The sequence below is a fragment of the Spea bombifrons genome, chromosome 2, assembly GCF_027358695.1.
Source record: "Spea bombifrons isolate aSpeBom1 chromosome 2, aSpeBom1.2.pri, whole genome shotgun sequence".
Lineage (NCBI taxonomy): Eukaryota > Metazoa > Chordata > Amphibia > Anura > Pelobatidae > Spea > Spea bombifrons.
The window spans coordinates 116,085,221-116,109,382 of NC_071088.1; the positions used below are offsets into that span (position 1 = coordinate 116,085,221).

General features: G+C 41.5%; 1 protein-coding gene across 1 annotated transcript in view; it reads right to left on the reverse strand.

The window, feature by feature from the left end:
- DIP2B (disco interacting protein 2 homolog B) overlaps positions 1-16,205 on the reverse strand; it is an 84,970-nt gene extending 68,765 nt beyond the window's left edge. The window contains exon 1 of the mRNA XM_053455816.1: positions 16,018-16,205. Coding sequence (XP_053311791.1) covers positions 16,018-16,102 — 85 coding nt within the window. The 5' untranslated portion in view covers positions 16,103-16,205. The remainder of the gene's footprint in view (positions 1-16,017) is intronic.
- Between the last annotated feature and the right edge of the window lie 7,957 nt (positions 16,206-24,162).

Sequence of the window (24,162 nt, forward strand, 5' to 3'; positions counted from 1 at the left end):
ATTACATTAATTCTATAAATATGCACAAACATTGACTCCTTTTTTTCAACTCATATTTATCCAAAACTATTTTTTTAAGTGCAATCAAATCAAATAAAAGTTTCTCTCTTTTTCTGCACAGTCAACATTAGAGGGAGTGAATGCACTGGAACGGTTCAATTTAATCCTCTTTATTATTAATTTGCTGGCTGATACTGACAGGAATGCATCTATTTTACGAAGCTGGCAGAAATGGGGTGGCTAAAAATAACTTCATTTAGAAATATCATAACTTCCCAGAGCTTTGTGGCGGTAAGTAGGGCTGCAGACAGTTCATCCTAATCCAGGAACTCAACATAAAATATAGATCGGCAGTGCTGTCCCACTAAGCAATATTCCTTCTAGATGCAATCCGCAATCGATATAACTGAATACGCAAAATGTCATTCGGACATTTAAATATAAGCATTTCAATCTCTAAAACCAGCAATATTGAACCAGCAATCATTTGCTGCTCAGCACGATACAGATTTTAACCCTTTGTAATTACAGCCAGCCAATCAAAATGTTGGAAAGCGATCCCTTTGCAATCAATAGGAGCCCCAAATGTGTGTGAGTTAAGAACCTCATGCATGCGCCGTCCGTTCTAAACGAGCTATACGTTCAGCTAGACACACCTCCTATAAGGGAGAGTAGCAGAAGAGGGTAAATTCTAAGAAAATGGCAATTACAAGGTAAAAATCCACTATCCTATATACTAGAGTGCAGAGGAGGGCTAAAAAATGTATCTTTAACGACAACTTTGTAAAAAATGTTTAGTATAGCTCACTGCCCGAGGGCTATAAGTTTGCATTATTAAACCATAAAAACATGAACATCGAAAACAGTGCAAATGACCATCCCGTCACCTTTACAGTCACCCAGTTAAGTCTGACAAAAACAAACAAAAAACTTGGTTCATCGTCTTAGGCACATGAAAGTGGTAAGAAAAAAAAATATATAAAATGAAAGCTAAGGAAGTTCACTTCATTTAACCACTGTAAAAGTGGTACTTATAGGGTTAAAGTCTCGTGAGTCTCTGTTAAAAAGGAAAATATTAACCTAAAAAATATTTGCTCTCTGCGGTGTGTCCTGTGCTATAGATTCATTAATAACATTGCATCACTCATGATCCTATCTTAATGAGCCAACAATTAGACCAAACAGCTGCGGTAACCAAATAGCGTCTGCATGGAGACCCTAAACTGACAAAAGCCTGGCACTCGAGTCCCCCTCATACCAGCGCTCCAGACTGCTTCAACCAGGAAACAGATCGGAGTAAAAAGCCATCCCCCATTACTAAAATAATATGAGAGAGACGGTCTGAATGCAGACACGACATACAGCGACATTTCCGGGAACAGATTGTAGATGGGCTAAAGAGGATAATGGTAGGAGATCGGATAGATTATATATATATATACATTATATATATATATATATATATATATATATATATATATATATATATATATATATATATAGTCTTCACCATTCCGAATCAGAGTAAGACCCCTGTAACAGTGCCCACCTACAATGCTTTCCCTGAGTAAGTCAACATTCCAAGATGCCTTAACCAAATAAGCTGGGTTTTATCTGTAGCCCTATATTGGCATACGGGCATCGGTTAACGTTAGCAGAGTAAATTTATTTGCCTAAACTACTTATTGTTTGTGCATTTTGTTTGCCAATGTAATCGTTTAGGAGAAATTTAGCTTAAAAGGTTTGTCTCACGGGAGCCGAGATTGGTGGCAGCCTGTGGCAGGGCTAATCAATTTCTTGTGGTGACATTAACGCCCGCCAAAAAGCCAACAATTTAACGATACAACGATCATAACTTAATGGGGAGAGATAATCATGCAGATCCTGAGGAAAAATAATAAAGATACATTTATCCACAGTGTGTGTGTGCATATATATATATATATATATATATATATATATATATATATATATATATATATATATATATATATATATATATATATATATATATATATGCATACACACACACACACACACACGGGCATACTTGGGGTAGGCAGTCCAGCCCATGTGCCACATTGGCACACAGAGGTCACAAGTCTCCCGGAAATTCCTTCTCCCACAATGCCTCCCTATCTTCTTCGCCAACTCCTTCCGTGTCCCTGCCTTCTTTCCAGCAGCTCCGCCCCTTTTGGAGAAACAGGGAGGGCTTTCCTTGTGGCTCCGCCCTTTTGCAGAAGTACTCAGGGAGGCCAGAAAAATGGAGACAGATAGGTGCAGAAATGCTTCTCTTATTCCTGCGACTCCGTCTTCATCATTCTGGCCGCTCATAGCACTTCTGCAAAAGGGCGGAGCCACAAGGACAGCCTCGCTCCATTCCTCCAATTGGGAGAAAGGGTGTGCCCTATAGCGGAAGTGCGCCAGGTTCATGGAGAAGTGGATGGGGGAAAAAGACATAGGGAGAAGCGGATGGAAGAAAAAAAAACATGGGGAGAAGTGGATGGATAAAGACAAAGGGAGAAGGAGACAAGGACAGAAGTGATCAACGGAGAAGGTAGGGAGACATTGAGAAAAAGACGGGAGTAAGAGAGGGAGTGTGGGAGCGTTTTTTTACATTTTAAAGCATGAGGGAGAGTGCCAAATACTCTAGGCACACCCCTGTGTGTATATATATATATATATATATATATATATATAAACACACATACAAATATATATATATATATATATATATATATATATATATATATATATATATATATATATATACACACATATACATACATACATATATACACACACACATATAAATATATACATACACAGATATACATGGTTTATTTTGTATATACGTAGAGCTGGAAAGTGTGGGATTTGGGACAGTTCTGCTTTAATGCTTCCAGGGCTGTCAATTCACACTCATGGGGAAAGTATGTTTGTTTTATTAAGAGGAAAAGTGAACTAATTATTTAATCCTAACAGCAGCAGAGGGACAGCATCATCATTCACGCTCTTTATCTTTCTATGTCGACAGCATGACTCAACACACCTGGCAAACGTTAACCTGTGCCGTACACTGGTGATATTATCTCATACCTGCAGCCCATACAGAAAGCATTCCATATCATGGAACTCATGTATACTTTGAGTTATAACGTGCGAACAGATGTACTTGGAGCCTTACGGTTTACAGTATAATAAATAGGAAGTTATAACACTTGATCTTTGCCAAAGGCTGAGAAGCGACAGTACAATAAGTGCCGGAGATTTATTAGGTACTGCAGCTGGCACATCTAACCGTAAATAGACTGTCGCTGTTATCTTTTATTTACCGTATATTGAGTCAAAAATTCATGCAGCGCTTCTTACAATACATATATTCAAAGGATATGACAAGACTAGAATAGACAGACTGAGACAACCCGATACATTAGGTAAAGAGAGTCTTCCTCACAAGCTTTCAATCTAGAAGGCTGCTGGATAGTATCTCCCATCACTCTGGGCTTCTGTTGGACAAAATTTGTTGCCAGGCTGTCAAGTCTTAACTGGCTGATGGATTTGGTAGTTGTGGCTAGAGAACATGAGAAGAGCAGCTTCTAGCACCCATCTCACAGATTTATCCTGGATCACTAGCGATATGTTCAAAGCTGAAGCGAAAGCAGGCTTGGAAGACCTCAGGCGGACTATTAAACCAGGGAAGCACATTGTATCTGACAACGATCGCTGTTGGCAGAATTAAATGACTTCATAGGTCTCTGCACTGGGAAACTGCTAGAGGAGGTTACTGTATATAAAGCATGCTATAAATATCATTGATTTCCTTCGTCTAACATTTGCATGTCTCTAAACATGTCATTTTCATAAATTGTGACTACTTGTGGTTATATTTGTTTCTTGCATGTACCATTATGGCTCCCATTTCCAATAGTAGTTAGCAAGATACTAGAGTGACCGTGAGAACGTAATTAGATGGTAACAATTAGAGAGCAGAAGACTGTGCAACTTGTAGGACATCCAAGACAGGTTTGTATATATGAAAGGCTGGAAACAATGTGATAACTTTTTTTCTCAACACACGAGGACAACTAAGACACGCACCTCAAATATATTTGTTGTAGAGCAAACGTGGAATGCCGGGGAACATAAAAATTATTTCTGATATCTCACGTGCCTGAGACAAAACCTACCATGAATCATTTCAGAAGTTAGCCGGGAAAGAGGAGGTTGGGAGTATTTGTAGCTATAAATCTCAGCAGCATTCAAGCATCGGTGGGCAGGAAGTAAGTTAAGGGCCACTTCCTGTCATCTAGTACAAAAATGTGCCCAATTACTAAAGAGTGTGTTCACTAGTAGGTTTTAGTTAATATTAACTGCTCTTAGATTCATGAATGGTCATAGCACTTCTGTAACATGAAACTCTAACATAAAGGACAAGGACAATTAGCCTTCTTTGTGGCCATTGTTTTTCTTAGCTTTTTCCCCATACAGGTTCATTTGCCACAGGTCCCTTCTGGGAATTATCACTAATGCTTTCTAAAATGTGAAAATACAATTATGAAAATGTCAATACTGTGAAAAGTGTTCCAAAATTTCACAAGGCAAAATAATTTTGTCAGATCCTTGAAGTTGTCCTCAAAAGGTGCAAACAGGCCAGAATGTTTGGGTATTTCAGCTTGATCCCCCCATTTTAAAAACATTTTTTTTATTGAGATGAACAGGCATCTAAAAGCTGCCTTATTTGTCCGCTTTTATTGAAACTCCCATGGAAGTGATGAAAAGTATGAAAGCGGTTGGAAACCAAGTGTCGTATGGAGCAGGAAGAGGCAGCCTCTACCCCCTTTCATATTCCTCCTCAATTCTATGAGTTTCCAAAGAAGCCACCTGCCATCTTGTTCTACTCCTGATCCAGGTTCTATAACGTTAATAAGAGGCAGTCAAATGCATATCCTCATTGGGATCAAAAGCAGAGCAAGTTCTTGGCAGAAGGTGAAAGGGTAAGCCCTGGAGAAAGAAATAGTTTTCATGGAGTCTCTCAGAGTAAGGCAGTATAGCACTAACAAAATTAACTTGTTTTTGGTTTTCTATTAATCGCAGAAATTTTACCCCATTATAGAGGGTCATGTGATACTTAGGGCCCGACCCTCACTCTCAATATATACTTTGGAGGTAGCTTTATGGCAGACCATAAGTGTCACCATCACAACTAGTATAATCACATTCATTATCAAAAGTCCCTTTTGCTTTTGTTTTGTTTTTTCCCCCAATTACAGTAATGGGTTTGGTAACAGTTTAAAAGTTCACCTCCCGGAAGTGTCGCACTCTCCTTTCTTCCTACCCCACCCTTAAAAAAGAAGGACTATTAGCTAGAAATGGAAGGACTGTTGTTGTACGCTTGTAAACTGCCTTCAAACAGCTGAGATCCTCAGACAGGATTTAAGGCAAATCAGGGACTTTGCTCGTTTCAATGGATTAACAGAAAAGCAGCCTCTGCTAATGCATGCAGTTCCGCAGAAAAATACGTCCATATACCAGCAGCAAAGACCCTGTGGATTGGTAGCAATTAAGCAAAGTCAACAAATTATCACCTCATCATTAGTTGCACAGACACCATCTGGACGGCTGTGTTCTCTTTCAGATCAGAAGGGGTACGCGGATATCTTTGGGCATTTTCATGACTAAGCAAAAAAGCTGCTTAGTCATTTATTGTAATGAGGTGAAGGCCGGTGTGGCCTGAAAGATTAGAAATTCCAGTAACTTGCTGTGAAGAACGCTTCTCTGTCAGAATAAAGCAGGGTAGGCTGTGGAAGGCTTCTCATAACACCATGCCACCCCATGACATCATTAGAAGACACGCCTAACGATTCTCTGAATGAAAGCGCGGCTTCAAACAGGATCTCCAGTCTCAGACAGCATGCCGTTTTATTATGCGCTCATAAAACTGGTGAACACGACCATCATAATCTCCATACGTATAATGGCCTTGTCGTCATGGGAATTGCTGGTCGCACCAGGCAGGGCTTGAAGCGAAGTGCATTACGATTGGGCCTTTGCCGTGTGCAGCACCCAGTGGGTGCAAGAATTCCCACCAACAAGGCTCAGAAGTTTAGGATTGTGGGCATTTGAGGGGCTACTTAATTTTGTTGTGGGTTTGGGGGAGAGGAGCTGCTAGATAGTGTTGTGTAGAGGGGGAGAAAAGACGGAGAGCTAAAGTGCATATGAAGGTGTCTTAAATAAATATGTTATCATACATCCTATATTTTTCTTCTTCCATGAAAGAAAAATAATCAAGGTGGGGGTGAAATGCATATGAGGGGATTTCCTTTAAATGAACCTGAGGCTTTTAGTGGTAGTTGTATGTGTAGGACGATACAGCCTTCCTACTTTTTGGTGTATTTAAGCCGATTACAGGGGAGATCTCTGATCAACAACCGGCACTCCGCATGACAGAGGATCTCCCAACACTCCTATAAGTAAGTCCATCTTTATTTTAAGTCCTTTTAAATCTACAAAACTAGTGTAGCCACCTTACACATTTTGCGCTGACTGCATTTAATCATAATCTGACCTCCCCAGCCGGCCCACTTACACTATGGAGGACTGTACCGCGACGACGCAGCGTGCACGGAACTCCATGATATGACATCATACCCCAGCATGCTGCAGTAAGGATGTCAGTCGTGGTGGAGCTATGGCTGGGGGTGCTTTCCTGGGTCAGTGGGTCAAGCTAAATTTACCACGCCATGACACAAACACAATGTACTTAATAAGTGATCACAAAACATTCACTATACCCCTGCAATTGTGACCCATTTATAATCAACCCCATACAGCCTTGTAGAGTATGACGGCACTCTATAATATTAATTTATAGTTTTATAGCAGCGTGTCGCTCCAATGCTGCTCTAAGCAAACCGGCCGAGGTGCAAGCAGACGGCATCACAGTTCTAAGTGTTCCAACAAGTGCAATTACAACGTTGCCATCTCCGCGACAGGTACGTTCAGTTTATTGAACCGCTTGTCGTTCTGACATAATTCTTGCCCTAGCTTTGACACATTTCCTGCACGGAGATAGTTGCAGGGTGCGACGACGCTACACATTCAATACAGTTTTCCAACAGATGGCGGGATGTTCATCACAGCTGCTATTGATCGCAAAGCAGGGGACCGCTTGCTGTTTGAAGACACCACGCTCAGAACATTCCTCCCAAAGTAACTAGGCTCCGATAAGCCGTTTAATGCTCATGTTTCCAAACTTGATCTATACACTAGGAAACTGGAAAATAAGCAAGATAGTTCTCTGGTCCTAGTAAAAACATTTTGAGCATTTAATTATATACAGCGACTTGACAGATTCCAGGAGCTGGGAACCTATGGATTCTCAAATTCTTATTGCAGACACCGGACTTTTAGTGTTTTGTAAAGATCTATAGATATTCCTATTAGATGGCTTTTACAAAGATCAGACCAGCTCCTGAACAAGGCTCTCGATTTTAATATCCACAGCTCTGTCTGAGCCTCTACTGTGCATCTAGTGGAAAAAAGACGAAGAGAAGGTGTTTGTGGAAATTGATTCTTGGTGGTAAAAACACTGAAAGTTGGACAGTCGACATCTTTTAGCACAACCAAGTTCCTTAACTAAAACTAAACAGCGCTGTATTTTAACATTCACAAAAAAGCTTTTTTCTTCTCGTTTTGTTCCAATAAGCGACCTTTATCTGCAGACATGGAGGCGGCCATTGTTATCAGTCATGTGACCTCCCCTGCTCAAACACCACACTGAGCTGATTCTTTATGGCAATGCTAATGAAGTCTGCTTCTACATAGACTTTCATTAGTCAGTGCCTGACTGGGGGATTAACACTGAGCCATTCTATTGTTCATAAGAGAAAGTATGATAGCAGATTGGGCTAAAGTAACAGCCCTAGAGCACATAGAAATGGCTAACATACAGCGGCTGGAAAACATTATAAAATATCAGACTAGTAATTTAAAAAAATGGTGTTTGCTCTGCTCTCCCTTAAGGTTTATTTTTTTAAGATACTAACATGCGCAATTAATGTTTTGCCTTGGTGCAACCTCTAAAATTCTCGCATCACCATGCAGATAGCGCTGAGCAGATAGTCCTGAGCAGATAGGCACCAGGGCAGGACGGCTACACAGCCAAGGACTTTTTCTTATTCAACATAAAAACTACAAACCCTTTAGAAAGTTTGATCCACTGAGAAAACAATACTATACTACATTTATTAACGTTTTAGCTCAGTGTGATATTTCACAACCAAAATATTCAAAACATGCATATTTCACACACACAATCTTGATTACACCACGGCTGGTGACTTTCCTGCTCTCTACAATGGAAAAGGCTCAATCTTGGTCATTCTCAAATCCACAACATTTACCTGTATTATCCAAACTTACATAGAGACAACATAACAAATCATTTTGCCTGCACTGTATTTTTGGATATAAAAACATACAATTTGGAGGCAGATGAGTACAATTTAGCCCATTTAGTATGCCTATTTCTCCTGATGCAACAAGTCTTAAACCCTTGGCCTAGTTCAAGGTTGTGTATAGCTTTATGCCTATCCCATGCATGTTTAAACTCCCTCTACCACTTCTGCTGGGAGGCTGTTTCATTTATTTGCCAGGCTCTCAGTAAAGTAAAACTTTCTTTTGCATCTAAGCCTCTGGCCCTCTAGTTTTAGATTATGATCTAACATTTCTCCTCCTTTGAAACCTTATCTTTGTCTTTTCGCTGCACTCGGACTTAAGCGGCTACTTTTTACGGGAATAAATAGTCAGGGACACTTGGGGTCTATGGAGAACAGCGATTCATTTGTGGGATTAAGTGTGTGGCGATGCCGAGGTTCTCACAGTTGTATGAAGCACCTTTGAGGCAGTCCATCCGTTAATTATTTATAGACTATGCATTATGCGGTGTGTGCTTTAGATCAATACTAAAAATAATGTGCCAGATTTTGGCAACCCAGAATAAGATCAGATTATTTTTAAACACGTGAGACTGAAAATGTGAGCCAGAATGTTTGAGGAACCCCTTTGGGACGGTAAACATCGATTATAACTATTTGCCTATCTAGTCTGCCTATTTTTTTTACTAGCTGTAAAGATAGCAAACCTTATTCAGCTATTTGTCTAATATTTAGACCAAATATATGTAAATCCCACGCAAATTTACATTAAATTAAGATATTCCACACATCTACTACTCTACATCTTCCCTACATCTAAGCCTCTGACGCTCTAGTTTTAGACTATGACATCATGCTAACATGTCTCCTCTTTTCAAATAAATTTCCCTCCTGTACTATGTTAAATATTTTTAAAGTATTGAAATGTTTCTATCATATCCTTCTTTTTTGTAAATTTTTGCCCTAAATCCGTTTTAGTGGCTCTTCTAACGACGAGGTTTCCAGGACCGAGGAGGTTAAGCAATGACCAGAGATCTGTAAAGCGACATAGACATCCTCTTCTACTAATGCCACTAGCTATACAACCCAACGCCCCTCATTTTCCAACACTAGTTACCGTCCAATGTTTCACAGACAGCACCATAACACCATATTTATACCCCAATATCTCACTTCTGAACAATAAACTACAGCTGCCTCAGTCTCGGACGTTCTTTTAATTTACTTTAATCCATGCGCACACTAAACATGCAAAGCGTCCAACCAGGCACTGCGCACAATGAAAACAGCCTATGAAGCAGATATAATACAATGTCTGGCGCTATCCTAGTCAAAGTATAAAAACAATGATTTAAACCTTTTTTATATATATATATATATATATATATATTTTTAAATACAATGGCCATCCTTCATAATTAAAAAAGAAAACCAAATACACGAGACGCTGAGGCTCACATGTCAGCCCCTGCTTAAAGTACCAAATCTTATTGTTTGGGATGATGGCAACGCTAAATATATTCACCCTTCTTCTTTCGAGTACCCCCAAAAGCCGAACATTCCAGCCCGGAACTTTGTATAAAAGTACAATAAGGCTTGATGGACGCTCGCTGGCAGGGTTCTCAACTCCTGATGTGTCTGTAGGTATTAATGTATATTTGTTATGTGTGTTAACGCTCCCAATTAAATTGTACAGGTCTGGGTAATTTTATTACATTTCCACTTAACTTTGTGTAATAAAACATTTTTTCTTGATTTTAAAGTTTTAAATTTTTCATTACAGCATTCAGGCACCGCATACAATGAATACACATTCTACGCGGACAGACATTAAGCATAATGCAAATTTTTTACATACTCCCTGCATATTTCACTTGCTGTAAATTGGCATATGCTTCACTCCACGTGGATCTTCAAGATAAGCCTCCACGAGAAATTGCAAAGTATTCCTGGAGTCTCTTGGATTTGCCGAACTTTTCCCGACGCATCCAAGGTGCGGTCCCGCGGTGGGAATATTGGGACCCAGGCATTGCCTACGTTCCTCGTTTATTTTGTACCGCCAGGACCATATTACTCACCGTTTTGCTCTAATCCCCAAAGGATATGTTTGAATGGCTTGTTAAGCCATCCTGAAAAAAGTTACCCAAGTGAAGCGACATGGGAAACGCTACTGTGAGCATAGATCTACGACGCATTTTGAAGGTGGCATGTATTACATACGGTACGCCATATGTATAATACATGTGTTAATGAACTCCATGCTGACCGTCCAGGTCATGTACTTTGGGACCAAACAAAAGAAAGAGCGTAGATTTCTGATGACGGGTATAAGAGTTCTCCTGTTTGACCGGTCCACTCCATCCCCACAGAATCCTATAGAACAGGTTAGGGCGTCCCATTCTAGCTGGAATAATATTCTTCTATGGGAATGGTAGGTTGACCACATTATTACATAAAACTTCATTTCACAAATACCTCGCAGGCACCTACGTACATCACATAGAACGGGGGCAGGAGACAAACCCATACAGATACTGACGCACGGCTTATGTTTTATGGGAAAGCTATAAAGGTTGAGTTTTTCCAATGTGTGGTGCTCAACGTTTGGTCTCGTCAACTGTAAGCAGAAATGAGGTCATCACTTACAAAAGGATTTTAATTGTGAATTGAATTGTTACAAAAATAATATTGTGGGGGTGTAAGAATGAAGCTGAAAGGATCAAAGCTAGGCAAATTCCCAGAACCCAGATGGCTAATGTCTTCCTGGCACCTACACATAGAGGTGGCTTCTACCATTGTCTGCCTGGCTCCTGGACTCTAATTATTCTTTTCCAGCCCTAGACTGGGCGATGGGAAAGCAAGAAGAGAGAGTTAGATCAGCAGGGTGTAAGGGAAGGAATAATGGGGAAGGAAGGACAAGTATCAGCCAAAGAAACACATAAGAATGAAATAGAGTGTTTTATGGGAAAATTTAAACATTCATTAAACATATAAAAATGTAGTCATACTTCAGAACACGAAATAAAAGGTAAATTTTCCCCAATACAGTCATCATTTCCAGAGACTACGAGAAAGACATTTCCAGAAAAACTAGAAAAGCATAACCGAGATGGTAAAAGATACACAGCCAAAGGAGGACAGGGGAGGGTAAACAGGATTCCATGAAAAGTCAAGTTGACAGCCAAGTTAAGGGTCAACTTTACTAGCAAGAGTGGACTTAAGTCGCATGCTACAATCATCAAAGCAAGCCATATGTATTAATACACGAGCTGATGTGCCTGCCCCAAACTGTAAGTTAGACAACTTAGAGCCCCCAATGAGAGTTAAAGGGCAATATTGAGAGGGATGCTACTTTGCTATGTGCCAAGTATAGTTAGGGTTGGGTGTGAATGTGAGTTGGCAACAGTGGATACACCACTCACATTCACCAGACCTTTCATGACCACGGGCAAGAGTATAACAAGGAGAAGAAAGAAGAGAACATAGCAGTGGGAATAATGATTTAATCAAGGGTTAAACCGAGAAGGAGAAAGAGGAAATAACCAGGGGACAGAAAAACAATGTCAGAAGTCAAAGCGTAACCGAAGGATGGAGAACAGGACACAGATAATCAGATGTATAAAAAAAAGGGGGTTAAACCAGAACAGAGGAACGAAGCAAAGGATAAAGGTACATCACACGAGAGAGACGTATTATACGAGAGTGAGGAGCGGAGAGAGAGGGGAGTCTCGTTCAGCGATGGAGAAAACTGAAAAGGAAACTTGCACACAAAGTCTATTAATGTGATGTCAGAAGAAGCTTCAAGCCGTGATCTGCCTGATACTCGAAACAGACGACGACCTCAATACTTCAATCAACAGAACGACTGCAATTTACGCCAAACAGACAAACGGCTTTCGGAGAAGCTTTTATTTCTGCCCAGGTATCCAAGAAAAACAAAGATTCCCAATCTCCTATAATAATTCTTATAATTTCCCAAAACAGAAAGAATGACAATCATTTTCTGGGCTCTCCTAATAAACAAGCAGAAGAAGGATCTGCCGGTCGTAACAAGCCCTCGCCTTGGGACGAATTCCACATTTCCCCTCTGACAGCTTGACAGTCAGCGCCTTCCAGTATCTCGCTTCCCGAACACGCATCCATCGCAAAAACAAACACGGCGGCTCAAAGATCAGATTCTGATGCCGGCCCGCGCGTACATTTCAGAATAAATCAGACAAGAAAAAGAGCGCGTTTAACCCTTCCTTATCATTTCAACAAGTTTAGGAATTAGATCCACGCAGGACACTTTCTGCGACAATAAAGACATTGTACACAGAGATCTAACTCGGCTATAAGTGCCCCTACTTTCTGGACTATGATGTCCGATGTTTAAAGTCCCAGGCAGCCTCGCCAAAGAGGAATACATATTTAACTACTTTACGAAGCTAAGAATTAAAGAGCACTAGCATCAGGGAGAAGCTGCAGCTCCAGAACTGCAGCTTCCCACCTCCTCCATGATCGGACAATCCTTCAAATCAATTAGAGCGCCAAGCCAGCGATGGAGCTGGCCAAGCCACATGGCCAAAACAGAATATACAGTTAGCATTATAGTGCGTGTAGCGTGTGTGAAGTCGTTTTAATGGGTTAATTAACCTTTTCAGTTCCTATAGGCCTTAAGCACACAAGTCAGATGACAAAATACGCACAAAGGACAATTACCAAAAAAAAAAAAAAACACACTTAATCATCTTGGTAGTTAGAAAGCATTTATATTTCATATTGGAATTCATAGAAGGTTCCAAATGAGGATGTAGAAGTTAACATAAGGAAGTTCACAGTTTGCGAGGGTGGTAGATATGCAGAACAGCCTCCCACCAGAAGTGGTAGAGGCGAATATAGTAAGGGAATTTCAACATGCATGGGATAGGCTTAGAGTTATCCTGAATCTAAGAAAAGAGCAAAAAACGATCAAAGTTTGGGTCGTAACATCAGGAAAATTGGAATGGAAATTCTGCGTTAGAAATGTATGGCTGAACATACAGATAATATAATTACGCAAAACATTCTCTTATCCATCAACGCGCTCGTATTCTCGCAAATATTTGTGAAAGACAATGGAAAGCTGACACCCCGGGCATTATTAATTAAGCAGCATGGAAACATTTCATCATTCCGAATAATCGAGCGCAAACAAAAAGGAATGCGACGGGAACACCCAAAAGATTAGAAAAACGCTCACAGGAAGTAGATACCTGCTAACCCGGAATTAAACAATCAATCGTGTCATAAATCTGGCCCGGGGACTCATTACCGACAATAAAAAATACTTACAATTAATCATTATTCCATCCCATGGCACTACGCGATAAACACTAGAGCCCAAAACGCCATTCTGGAGTATATAACACAAAGCGAATACCCTGGCTGCGGACTGAACCCAATCACAAAAATATTACTAATGTAAATTGTATATCGGCTTCTGTAAATATTTGAAATATGCGTGGAAGTGCCCACATATGGCATACATTTTTTCCCTACGCTATTTATAGGCCCATAGTTCCTCTACCATTTACACTTTCTAAAAATAATCTATGCAATCTATGAAAAACAGGCTCAGATGTAAAGGGTCGGCCATAACTTAAACCCGACTAGGTTCAAACATCGTAAAGATCCTAAAGATCGCTCTGAACAAAAAAAAACAAAAAAATGACCTGACTATAAATTAGCATCAAGCTAAATGCACGGCCGTCAGCATTTTCCATGAAGATCATCACTGTGGGTGATGGGAGTAGCGGCCTCACACTGGTTGGGGGCTGCCGTTTTGCTGACCCTGATCTGGAAACGTTCAGCCATTATTTATTGATCACCCCGACTGCTGCACTTCCACAGATTTAGAGGACCTCGTCACCGGAGATCCCTTTAGCCAAAGCGCCTTCTTTAATGAATAAGCCTTCGCTTCATTTTAGAAACCATGATAACACTCGCTGTACTGGCACTCAAAGGGTTGATTCCATGGCATCATGGGATGCTGAGCGGAAAAAACCTAATTAATGCTAATCATTTTAAAGCATAAATTGTTACAAGCCCACATGTAAGCAAAAGAAATGGTCAACCATGTCTCACCTGCGACACACCGCCATGTAAAAGTGGCTACTTACTAACACCAAATACCAGGTATCCGTCCTACGGGGAGAATAAACATTCCTATATAAAGCCACGTACGTCAACTAAACTGACCGCTTCACCAAAATAATAATAAAATAGCTGCCAGCCATTTGGGCCACGATGACCAAGTCCACCGAGGTCCTAAGTGATGACCACAATCCCGACCTTCAAAAAATTCACTCGGTGTTCGCATTACTAGCATCAGCCGTAGGTATTTAAGGTTTCCGTTGAGCCGCTCGCGTTAAATACTGTTTCCTAAAGCACAGAACTTTAGAAACAAAGAATCAAAATAAGGAAATAACACACAACGGACTGCGAGCGAAAGTCAGGCAATATCTGCCGGCCTCCTGGAATATAAATGTAATGCGTCTTCCAAGCATGAAGGAGCACCGAGACCTGGAGGTCATCTAATCACCCAGCACTGACACAGATGTGAGATGTCTCTTAAATACTGGTGTTACCCCCCCAAAAAAAAAACACACACGGCGTCCAATAATAATGCAAATTAAACGGCAGCAAAAGCTTCTGTTTGAGGAAACCGCTCGTTGGCTCTATGGGTGATTTGCATATAGATGCCATTGTCATAGAGCGCATGAATCGGTGGATAGGCACAAAGGGGGCCCCTTGCCGGTTTTCTACAAAGCCTGTGGTCCTTCTGAAGCCACACAGAGCAGCGTGTCTGGAGGCCACGTAAAATAAACACATATATATCATACAAAGCTGAACACGGCCTGCTCCCCGAGCTGCGCTGATCTACTAAATGAGGAGGCTGCAGGACTGTCACGTCTCCTGTCTGGCACTCTATAGTCAAAGGGACCCTCTTTGTTTTACCAGCAGATGGAAACCTCACCCACCGCCAACTTAATTCATACTTATTGATAAGGTGCCAACACATTCCGCAGCTCGCTACCAATGAAGCGAAAGACAATAGCGAGGCCGACAAAAATAAATCACAATGGAACCCGGTCTGTAGAGGAGAGAAGCCAACGAATGAACGAAGCATGGGGTAAATGGAAACCGCCGTACAGAATCACTTGGTGATATTACAGATATTCATCCATTCATCTCTACAGCAGATACAGCGCAGCAGATATCAGGCGTAATATTGCGACTTGTCACCAGCGGGGTCACAATACAGGGTTACGTGTCATGCGTCCTCGCTATGCGGTGATCAGAGTGGTTTATTTCATGATTTTGCACAAAAATGCATTTAATCAATTAATTTCCCAACTGCAATCACCCCTCCTCAGTTGGCACCCCCGCCGGCCCCATGGGGTAACCAGGAGTGTCAAGCTGTGGGCGCCCGCATTAACCCTTTTACTGCTTTTACTGAGATGCCAATGCACCCCCTAGCACCGGATCACCGGATAAGTAAAATGATCTCAATGGATCCCGAGGCTGTGCATGCAGCCCGGCTCCTTCGCTCTCTTACCTTCTGACAGCTCGAGCTCCAACTCTGCCATCTGCTCCCTCACCTCCTTGGGGAGGGCGGACACGTCAAAGCCTCTTTCCGCCATGGAGCTGCCCTGAAACAATATACGGTTGGGATTTGATTCACCGGAGCTCAGTGCATAGCCTTCAACACGGCCGCCATGCCAGGCCCAGCCTCATGTCACATGACCACAGGCTCTGTTAGACATCCCCAGCTACCGGAATAGAGCCTCCGATGAGTACGCCTGCCACCTGCCGGATACTGCTTGTATTGCAGCGTAGGCGCTTAGAAGACGCCTGAAGCACGGGAGCGAGGCTTTGCGCAGCGCAGGGACGTGGCTGACACCTACAGGGAAGAAGTGGAACTACACTCATTAATCTTCCAACAGATAGAAGGAACTTTACTACTAATAAAAAAAAAACAGGTACCTGAAGAAGGGACCTCAGTGTCTTGGAAGCTTGCGTTCAATATTATACTCTTAAATGTACTTTTTTATTGCAAATATACCTTTACCCCACATCATAATTGCCAAGTGTCCCATTTTAAGCACTGAAGCAAAACTCAACAAGATGTCAATACCCAGGAAGTTTCTGGGTGAGGTTCTGCTTCCCTGATGGGGTTTTGTTCTATTTATCCTGCTGGCTAATGCGCTACCATCCTATCTTCCCAGAGACCCTGGCGTGCTTTCAATTTACATACTGCTTTTTGATCTAAACATTTAAAAAACACTGACTTCCAGAAGGTGTTGTTTTGTTTGAATGATGGAGCACAAAATGCAGACGTTCCCGTTCCCGGTCTCCTTAATACAGGGCTGGAATACTCTGGGAAGTGAGAGCTCAGTGGGTCGCATAACACAAGAAATTGAGCCAGGTACCCGACAGATATGCTGATCGGGGGAATGGGTTTTGTACATGAGGGGCCATCGGCCACTTGGCTCTACTTAGCCCCAGGTCAAAATATGCCAGCCATTCAATTCACTGTGCCTAGCAGCAATTAATTACACAGGGGATGTAATTATTTCCAGCTTCAATGGGCATATTTGGGCAAAAGAATGCCTTTGGACCCCCAACATTATGTGGGCCACATTGCCACACCTGGGATCTCTTTGCCCATAGCCTCTGGAAACCAAAGTTGATTAGTAGCCCTTCCAAGGTCCACCATCCCGCATATATCCTGACAATTTCAATTATTTTGGAAACTACTCTCATCCCTATGGGTGGGTAGCCCAACCATCATAGTTCACACACCCCATTCCTGCCTCCTATAAGGAGCACAAGAGCTCTGGCCTTTTACTTACATTTTATGTAAAAGCCTGATGATGTCATCAAGCAGCAGTGTGACATATCCTTACATTTCCTTTAGAAAACTGTTGATGTGGGTGATCTTATCACTTTATTTTATTAACCTTTAAAGCAATTTTACTACATTCCAAAAAAATGTTATCTATTTTCTGCGCCGATCCCATGAGCCATTAGCAAGCCATCGCATTGTCGCTTTTGCTAAACGCCTCTACTATCGCCATTAAAAAAACACTCAGTTTGCAGCAATGAATCATTAATGAGCTATTAAAACTATATTTGTCATCATGCATTATTCATGCCCAAACAAATACACTGAATTCCAAAAATACAATTGAGAGAATACCAACATATTGTTAAAATATCAATTAATTGGATTTGGATATTCCAAAAGTTAAATGGATTTACGTAGATGTTAAAATGTTTTAAGGGATCTCACCATACTTTACTACGCCAGTACTTGGATTACAAATCCTACAGAAGAAAGTCTGGAATTCAGACGTCATTAAAGGCAGCATGGACTATTGAAAACATGGAAGGATAAAGTACCAAACAATACGTTTTGATTTTTCTGGCACCATAACCACTCAGGACATGTGCTTGCCGATGCGCCAGGGAGGTGTACAAAATAACTGACGTAGGCAAAGACCAACACTGCGGTTAAGGGAGGATTCCAAGATTTCCTGCCCTACCAGGAAAGGCAGAGTTCCCACTACACGTTACTGGGAATGGCACGGAAAAGAAGAGTAGGTTGTAAGAAATATCTGCATTTTAATAAAAAGAGATGGAGCAATTAGTACCAATTACATTAAAATTATAATACAGAATAAGCAGAAGAAAGCAGAAAAAAAGATCAAAGAAGTGGGTTTAAAAGAAGAAATGAGATAAACATGAAAAGAAGAGAAACATGAATGTGACAGCAAATACTGTTTTTAAAACTGGGAAATAAGGTTGAAAAGGAGGTTGAAAAGTTAGGTAGTTAAAGGGGGGAAAAGAGAGGAATTGTAAGGGACAGGGCTATGAGAGAGAGAAAATTGATTAAAGGAGAGAGAATGGCTGCTTGCATGTCAGGAGTCCCAGGTGAATGTGTGAGCACCTGTGGGTGTATTTGTATATATGTATGTGTATATGTGTGTATATATATATATATATATATATATATATATATGCGCACTGGGACCACTGAGTTTCTTCTGTGGCTTCTAGGTTCAGTAATAAATAGTATGACATCATAATCATGCTATCTGAAGTTATAGGTGGGTTCCCTGCATAGCATATTCCATGTTCCATAACATATTACATGGGTACAAGATTCAGTCAGAAATATAGGCACTACAGTAATTTTACTTTTTGCTGAGTGGGTGGATGAATAGTGTGAATGACTGAGAGAATGAATGAATGAATTAATGAGAGAATGAATTGTGGATGAATTAGATAATTAATGTGTGGATGAATTGCTTGAATGATTTGTGTGAAAGAGTAGGAGAATTAATGATTGTGTGAATGAAAGAGTGAGTGAGTGACTGTATAAGTGTCTGTGTGTATCACAGATGTATAAGCGATTTGGGGAAAGGCAAAGATGGCACAAGCAGGGTGTTTGAGACTTGGGAACAAAGATGGCACAGGGCGGGCTGGTTGGGGCAAAGATGTCTTATTGCGGTCTGTTTTGGGGACAAATATGGCTCACGCTGGGCTGGTTGGGGACAAAGTTTGCTCATACTAGGCTGTTTGGAGACAAAGATGGCAAGTCCTATGTGTGTAATCTGGGTGCTGGTCAGTTTCTATGTGGGCAATGTGGACACTGGGGCTGGTCTTTGGGGTGTGCAACCCCAAATTCTTGCAGGTGGTATAGCTGCCCATTCGTCATGGCAAAATGCATGAACCACATGGTTGAGATCTCCCCAGAGTGGCTCGATGATATTAATAGTCAAGAGACTGTGATGGCCATTCAGGAACCTTCACCTATTTCTGCTGTAACCACTGGAGGTTGAACTTGGCCTTGTGCTTAGGGTCATTGTTGTGCTGGAGCATCTTTCGTGCAGAAGAATGCAAATTGCCTGCCAGTATTTTCTAACATGCTGCATTCATCTTGCCATCAATTTTCACAAGATTCCCTGTGCCTTTAGAGGTCACACACCCACAAAACATCAGTGAGCCACCACCATGCTTCACAGTGGTGATGGTATTCTTTTTGCTATAGGCCTTGTTGACCCCTCTCCAAACATAGTGCTTATAGTTGTGATCATTAAGCTCTATTTTGGTCTTGTCACCCCAAATTACAGTGTCCCGGAAGCTGTGAGGCGTGTTAAGGTGTTGTGTGGCATATTGTAGCCAGGCTCTTTTGTGCCATTTGCACAGTAAAGGCTTCTTTCTGGCATGCAGCACATTTTTGTTCAGGTATCATCGGATTATCCTCCTTGACACAACCACACCGTCTTTTTCCAGAGCAGCCTGTTTTTCTCCTAAGGTTACCTGTGGGTTTTTCTTTGTATCTACCTGACCTTGGCTTGGTTTCAAGAGATCCAACATTTCCACTTCTTAATAAGTGATTGAACACCACTGACTGGCATTTTCAAGGCTTTTGATATCTTTTTATACCCTTTTCTATTTTTGTAAAGTTCCATTACCTCGTTACGCAGGTCTTTTTATAGTTTTCTGCTCCCACTGGCTCAGTTTTTAGCCTGTTCAGTGCATCCACACGAGAGCTAACAAATTCATTGACTATTTATACACAGACACTAATTGCAATTTAAAAAGCCACAGGTGTGGGTCATTAACCTTTAATTGCCATTTTAACCTGTGTGCGTCACCTTGCGTGCCCGTAACAAAGCCAAAAATTAAAGCGGATATAAACTTTTGATCATGGCCATTTGGGTGATATCTGTAGTTGTGATTTAAAAAGGTTTAAATATGATAACTAGCCTTAATTAAAAGAAAGTTTTTGCATGAGCAGTCATATTTTCAAAATCAATACCAACATTTCACAATGTCTGCCAGGGTATGCAAACTTTTGAGCACAGCTGTACATCATAAATACTATTGGCCAAATGTACACTATATGAACTAAAGTACACCTGTCCATTACATCAACAGGGACTTTGATGACATTGCATTCTAAATACATAGATAAATTGATAAACCATGTTTTGGGGATATCTTCTGATTAAAGTACCGTATTTGCTCGATTATAAGATGACCCTGATTATAAGACGACCCCCCAAAATCTGAATATTAACTTAGGAAAAAAGAAAAAGCCTGAATATAAGACGACCCTAAAGGAAAAAAGTTTTACCAGTAAATGTTAATTCATGTAAACTATTTTTTTTCAATAAAAGCTATGATTGAGAAAAAAAAAATTTTTGTTTTTATTTCCTTGTATTTTCCAACCTGTCCCCCAGTTACGCACATCTGCCCCCAGGCTTGCCACACCAATATGGCACTGTGGCCCATGATATGCCTTTTAACCCTCTATATGCCACTGTGCCCCATGGTAGGCCTTTTGACCCCCTATGTGCCACTCTGTCTCCAGAAATGCCTTATACCCCTATATCCCATTCTGGCATTTAGTGGGTTAAAATGCATATTATGGGGCAGAGTGGCATATAGGGAGGTATAAGGCATTCCAGGAGGCAGAGTGGCATTAAGGGAGTTAAAAGGCATTGTATAGAGCACTCTGCCTCCAGAAATGCCTTATACCCCTATATGCCACTCTATTTGAGGTCTGATTAGAAGACGACCCCGATTAGAAGACGAGGGGTATTTTTCAGAGCATTTGCTCTGAAAAAAACCTTGTCTTATAATCGAGCAAATACGGTATATCTTGCAACCGTAATAATAATAATGATCAGGCGCTAAATAACATAATATTGTGCAATAACGTTATATAGATATTATAAATAATGCTGCAAACACTTCAAGTATAACCCCAAAATACCACTAATAATCATAAAAGATAATAAAGTGTTGCGCAACACTTTATTATCTTTTATATCTTGCACTGACAAACTAAGCCACGTTTGTTAATTTACATATCAGACCTCTAAAGGCTTTTCTGGCAGAATACGCTTTTGTTGTGGCCAGGCTGCCCTGGGCGCAGACAGGCAACCTCCTGTTTTGTAGATGTTGTAGCCCGAGCAGCTTTAGACACAACGAAATCCTGTTGTGTGAAGCAGAGGTGAGCCCAGGGTCAGTCGTTGCTGAGTGCAGTGTTTCTTTGGAGCGCCCCTTCGTAACTAACATACACACACACATACTAACACACAAGTCCACGCCAAAATGCTCTTCCCCAGGCACAATTAACCACAGGCTCACTTCTGACACTCTCAACACCACGTACCTTATACATACCACCTATGTGTACACACACACCCTAACAGAATATCATAAACATCATACACTAATACACCTGCATATACACTCACTCTAACATACTGTCTCTCGCTCAGAGCCCTGTCTTCCATACGGGACATACTAAAACGAATGACAAAATGGAATGCCCATAGACTATAATGGGGAGGAATGCCCATAGACTATAATGGGGAGAAATGCCCATAGACTATAATGGGGAGGAATGCCCATAGACTTTAATGGGGAGGAATGCCCATAGACTTTAATGGGGAGGAATGCCCATAGACTTTAATGGGGAGAAATGCCCATAGACTTTAATGGGGAGGAATGCCCATAGACTATAATGGGGAGAAATGCCCATAGACTATAATGGGGAGGAATGCCCATAGACTATAATGGAAGGTAAAAGAATAATTGATTTTGAATTTAAAACATATCATTTAGATCTTTGGCACACATTCTCCCCAGCACAGACACAGGATCTAAAACTCAGATTATGTGGGATTATAGCTACTTTCTATGGAATGACAGGTGAATGACAGTTTTGAGTGAATGCCCATAGGATAGAATGGGAGAAAAATTAAACTTGTTTTTTAGAGAAAACCATCTTAAATATCATATAGAACTTTGTCATGTATACTCCCCTAGTACAGTTATAGGTTCTAAACCTCATATTAAGTGGAATTATAGCTGTGTTCTATGGAATGACAGGTGAATGACAGTATTGATGGAATGCCCATAGGATAATGTTATCTCTATGTTTAATGCTGTGACGGAAGCCTCCATCACTGGGACCACTGGAGAAGCCTGACTGCCAGCCTCCTCCCTATTGACTATGGGCCCTGGGTTTGTAAAGACTTCTGTGGCTTCCCCCAGCAGTATCATCTCATCACTTGCTGAGGGGATTATCTCCAGCAGACAGCCAGGATCTGCAACCAGGGAGTGACTGCCATTGTTTCAGTTTAATGTTGTATAAATCAGTCTCCCCCCCATTGTATTGTTAATCTCGTTACTGCCCCTGTTGTCTCTGGGAGGCAGATTAAGGGGGGGCGGTTTGTGTCCCAATATCTTATTTTATGTAAATGTGTGTTTTGATGGATATATCCAGCCCTGTGTGTCCAAAATAAATCAGTCTTCGTTTCGTTTTACCCTACACTGAGTCTCGGCTAGTGACTGGGGAACTGGGGAAAGTGTTGTCCCAGGCTAAGGGAGCACAAGACAGCGGAGGTAGTCGGTCGGACTAGCCAGCCCCGTGACATTGGTGGCAAGCGGCGGGATTGCTTCTTAGTCTGAGGGACACTTCCTTTCTACCGGGATTAACTGACAGGACGACAGACTTCGCTCGCCTTGACGAACACATGGATGTGGTATCAGAATTCCAGGGGCTGCTGCGGGTCATCCTCTCCTGCTACACCACTACTCTGCCTACAGAACAATACCAGAACCTGAGGCAACTGGTTCGACGGTCACTATGGCAGAGGGCTGTTATATGCCGGAGTCAGTGTCTTCCAAGCTCCGAACAAAAGATTAGAGACCAGCGGGAACTACGGATGTCATTCCCTTAGTGCAGAGAATTACATCACATGCCGTTTCCAGTCTCTTAAATTCTATTAAGGTTTGGGGACCAGGGCATTTTTATTTTTGTAACGGTTATAAGTTGCACCTGCAACCTGTAGCTTTCCTATCAACTGCTCGCAAAAATATATTTCTTTCCCCAGGTAACTAGAGTTAATAAATAATAGTTCCTTTTTTACACTTGAAGTATAACATTGCATAGCCTATATTGGTGTTAATACAGGTATTTTATTTTTGTATTTCTCATGTGGTACATAGTTGGAATTAAAATTAATACTACTAAAATAGACTGTCCCAAACATGACATGTTGGAATGGAAATGTAGGTGTATTTGTGCACCGAAAAATGCACCTGCCCCTTAAGCCCGCCGCAACTGCGACCGGGTCCGCCACTCAAAGGGGCCGGGAAGCCCCCGCCAGGGCCGGCCTTACAGGTGTGCGTCCACACAGGGTTTAAATTAAAACATCGGGGGGGGGTGTTTTTTTTTCCTTCATGTTAAATAAAGTTTTTTTCTTAAGAGGATGTTAAATAAAGTTAAAACAAAAAAAACGGTGTTTTAATTTAAGTCCCGGGTCGCTCATGAAGTTTTCAGCGACCGCTTGACGCCCTTCACTCTCCGAGACTCCGTCAGGGTGCCGGCGTTTCATGCTGAGCACTGGAATTATGCCACACCGCGGCAGAGCGGGAAGACGGCTCCCATCGCAGGACTCTGGCAACAAGGTAAGTAAGGATAGGGAGAGGGGGGTAGATAGTGAAAAGGGGCAGAGGGGGGAAGGCAGTAAGAAGGGGCAGAGGGGGGAGATTTTTTTCCTTTCTTTTTTTTGGGGATGGGGGGCGCCAGAGGAGTAGTCCGCACAGGGCGCCAGAACACTTAAGCCCGGCTCTGTCTCTGTGTGTAGGGCTATGTCCGTGTGTAATGTTATCT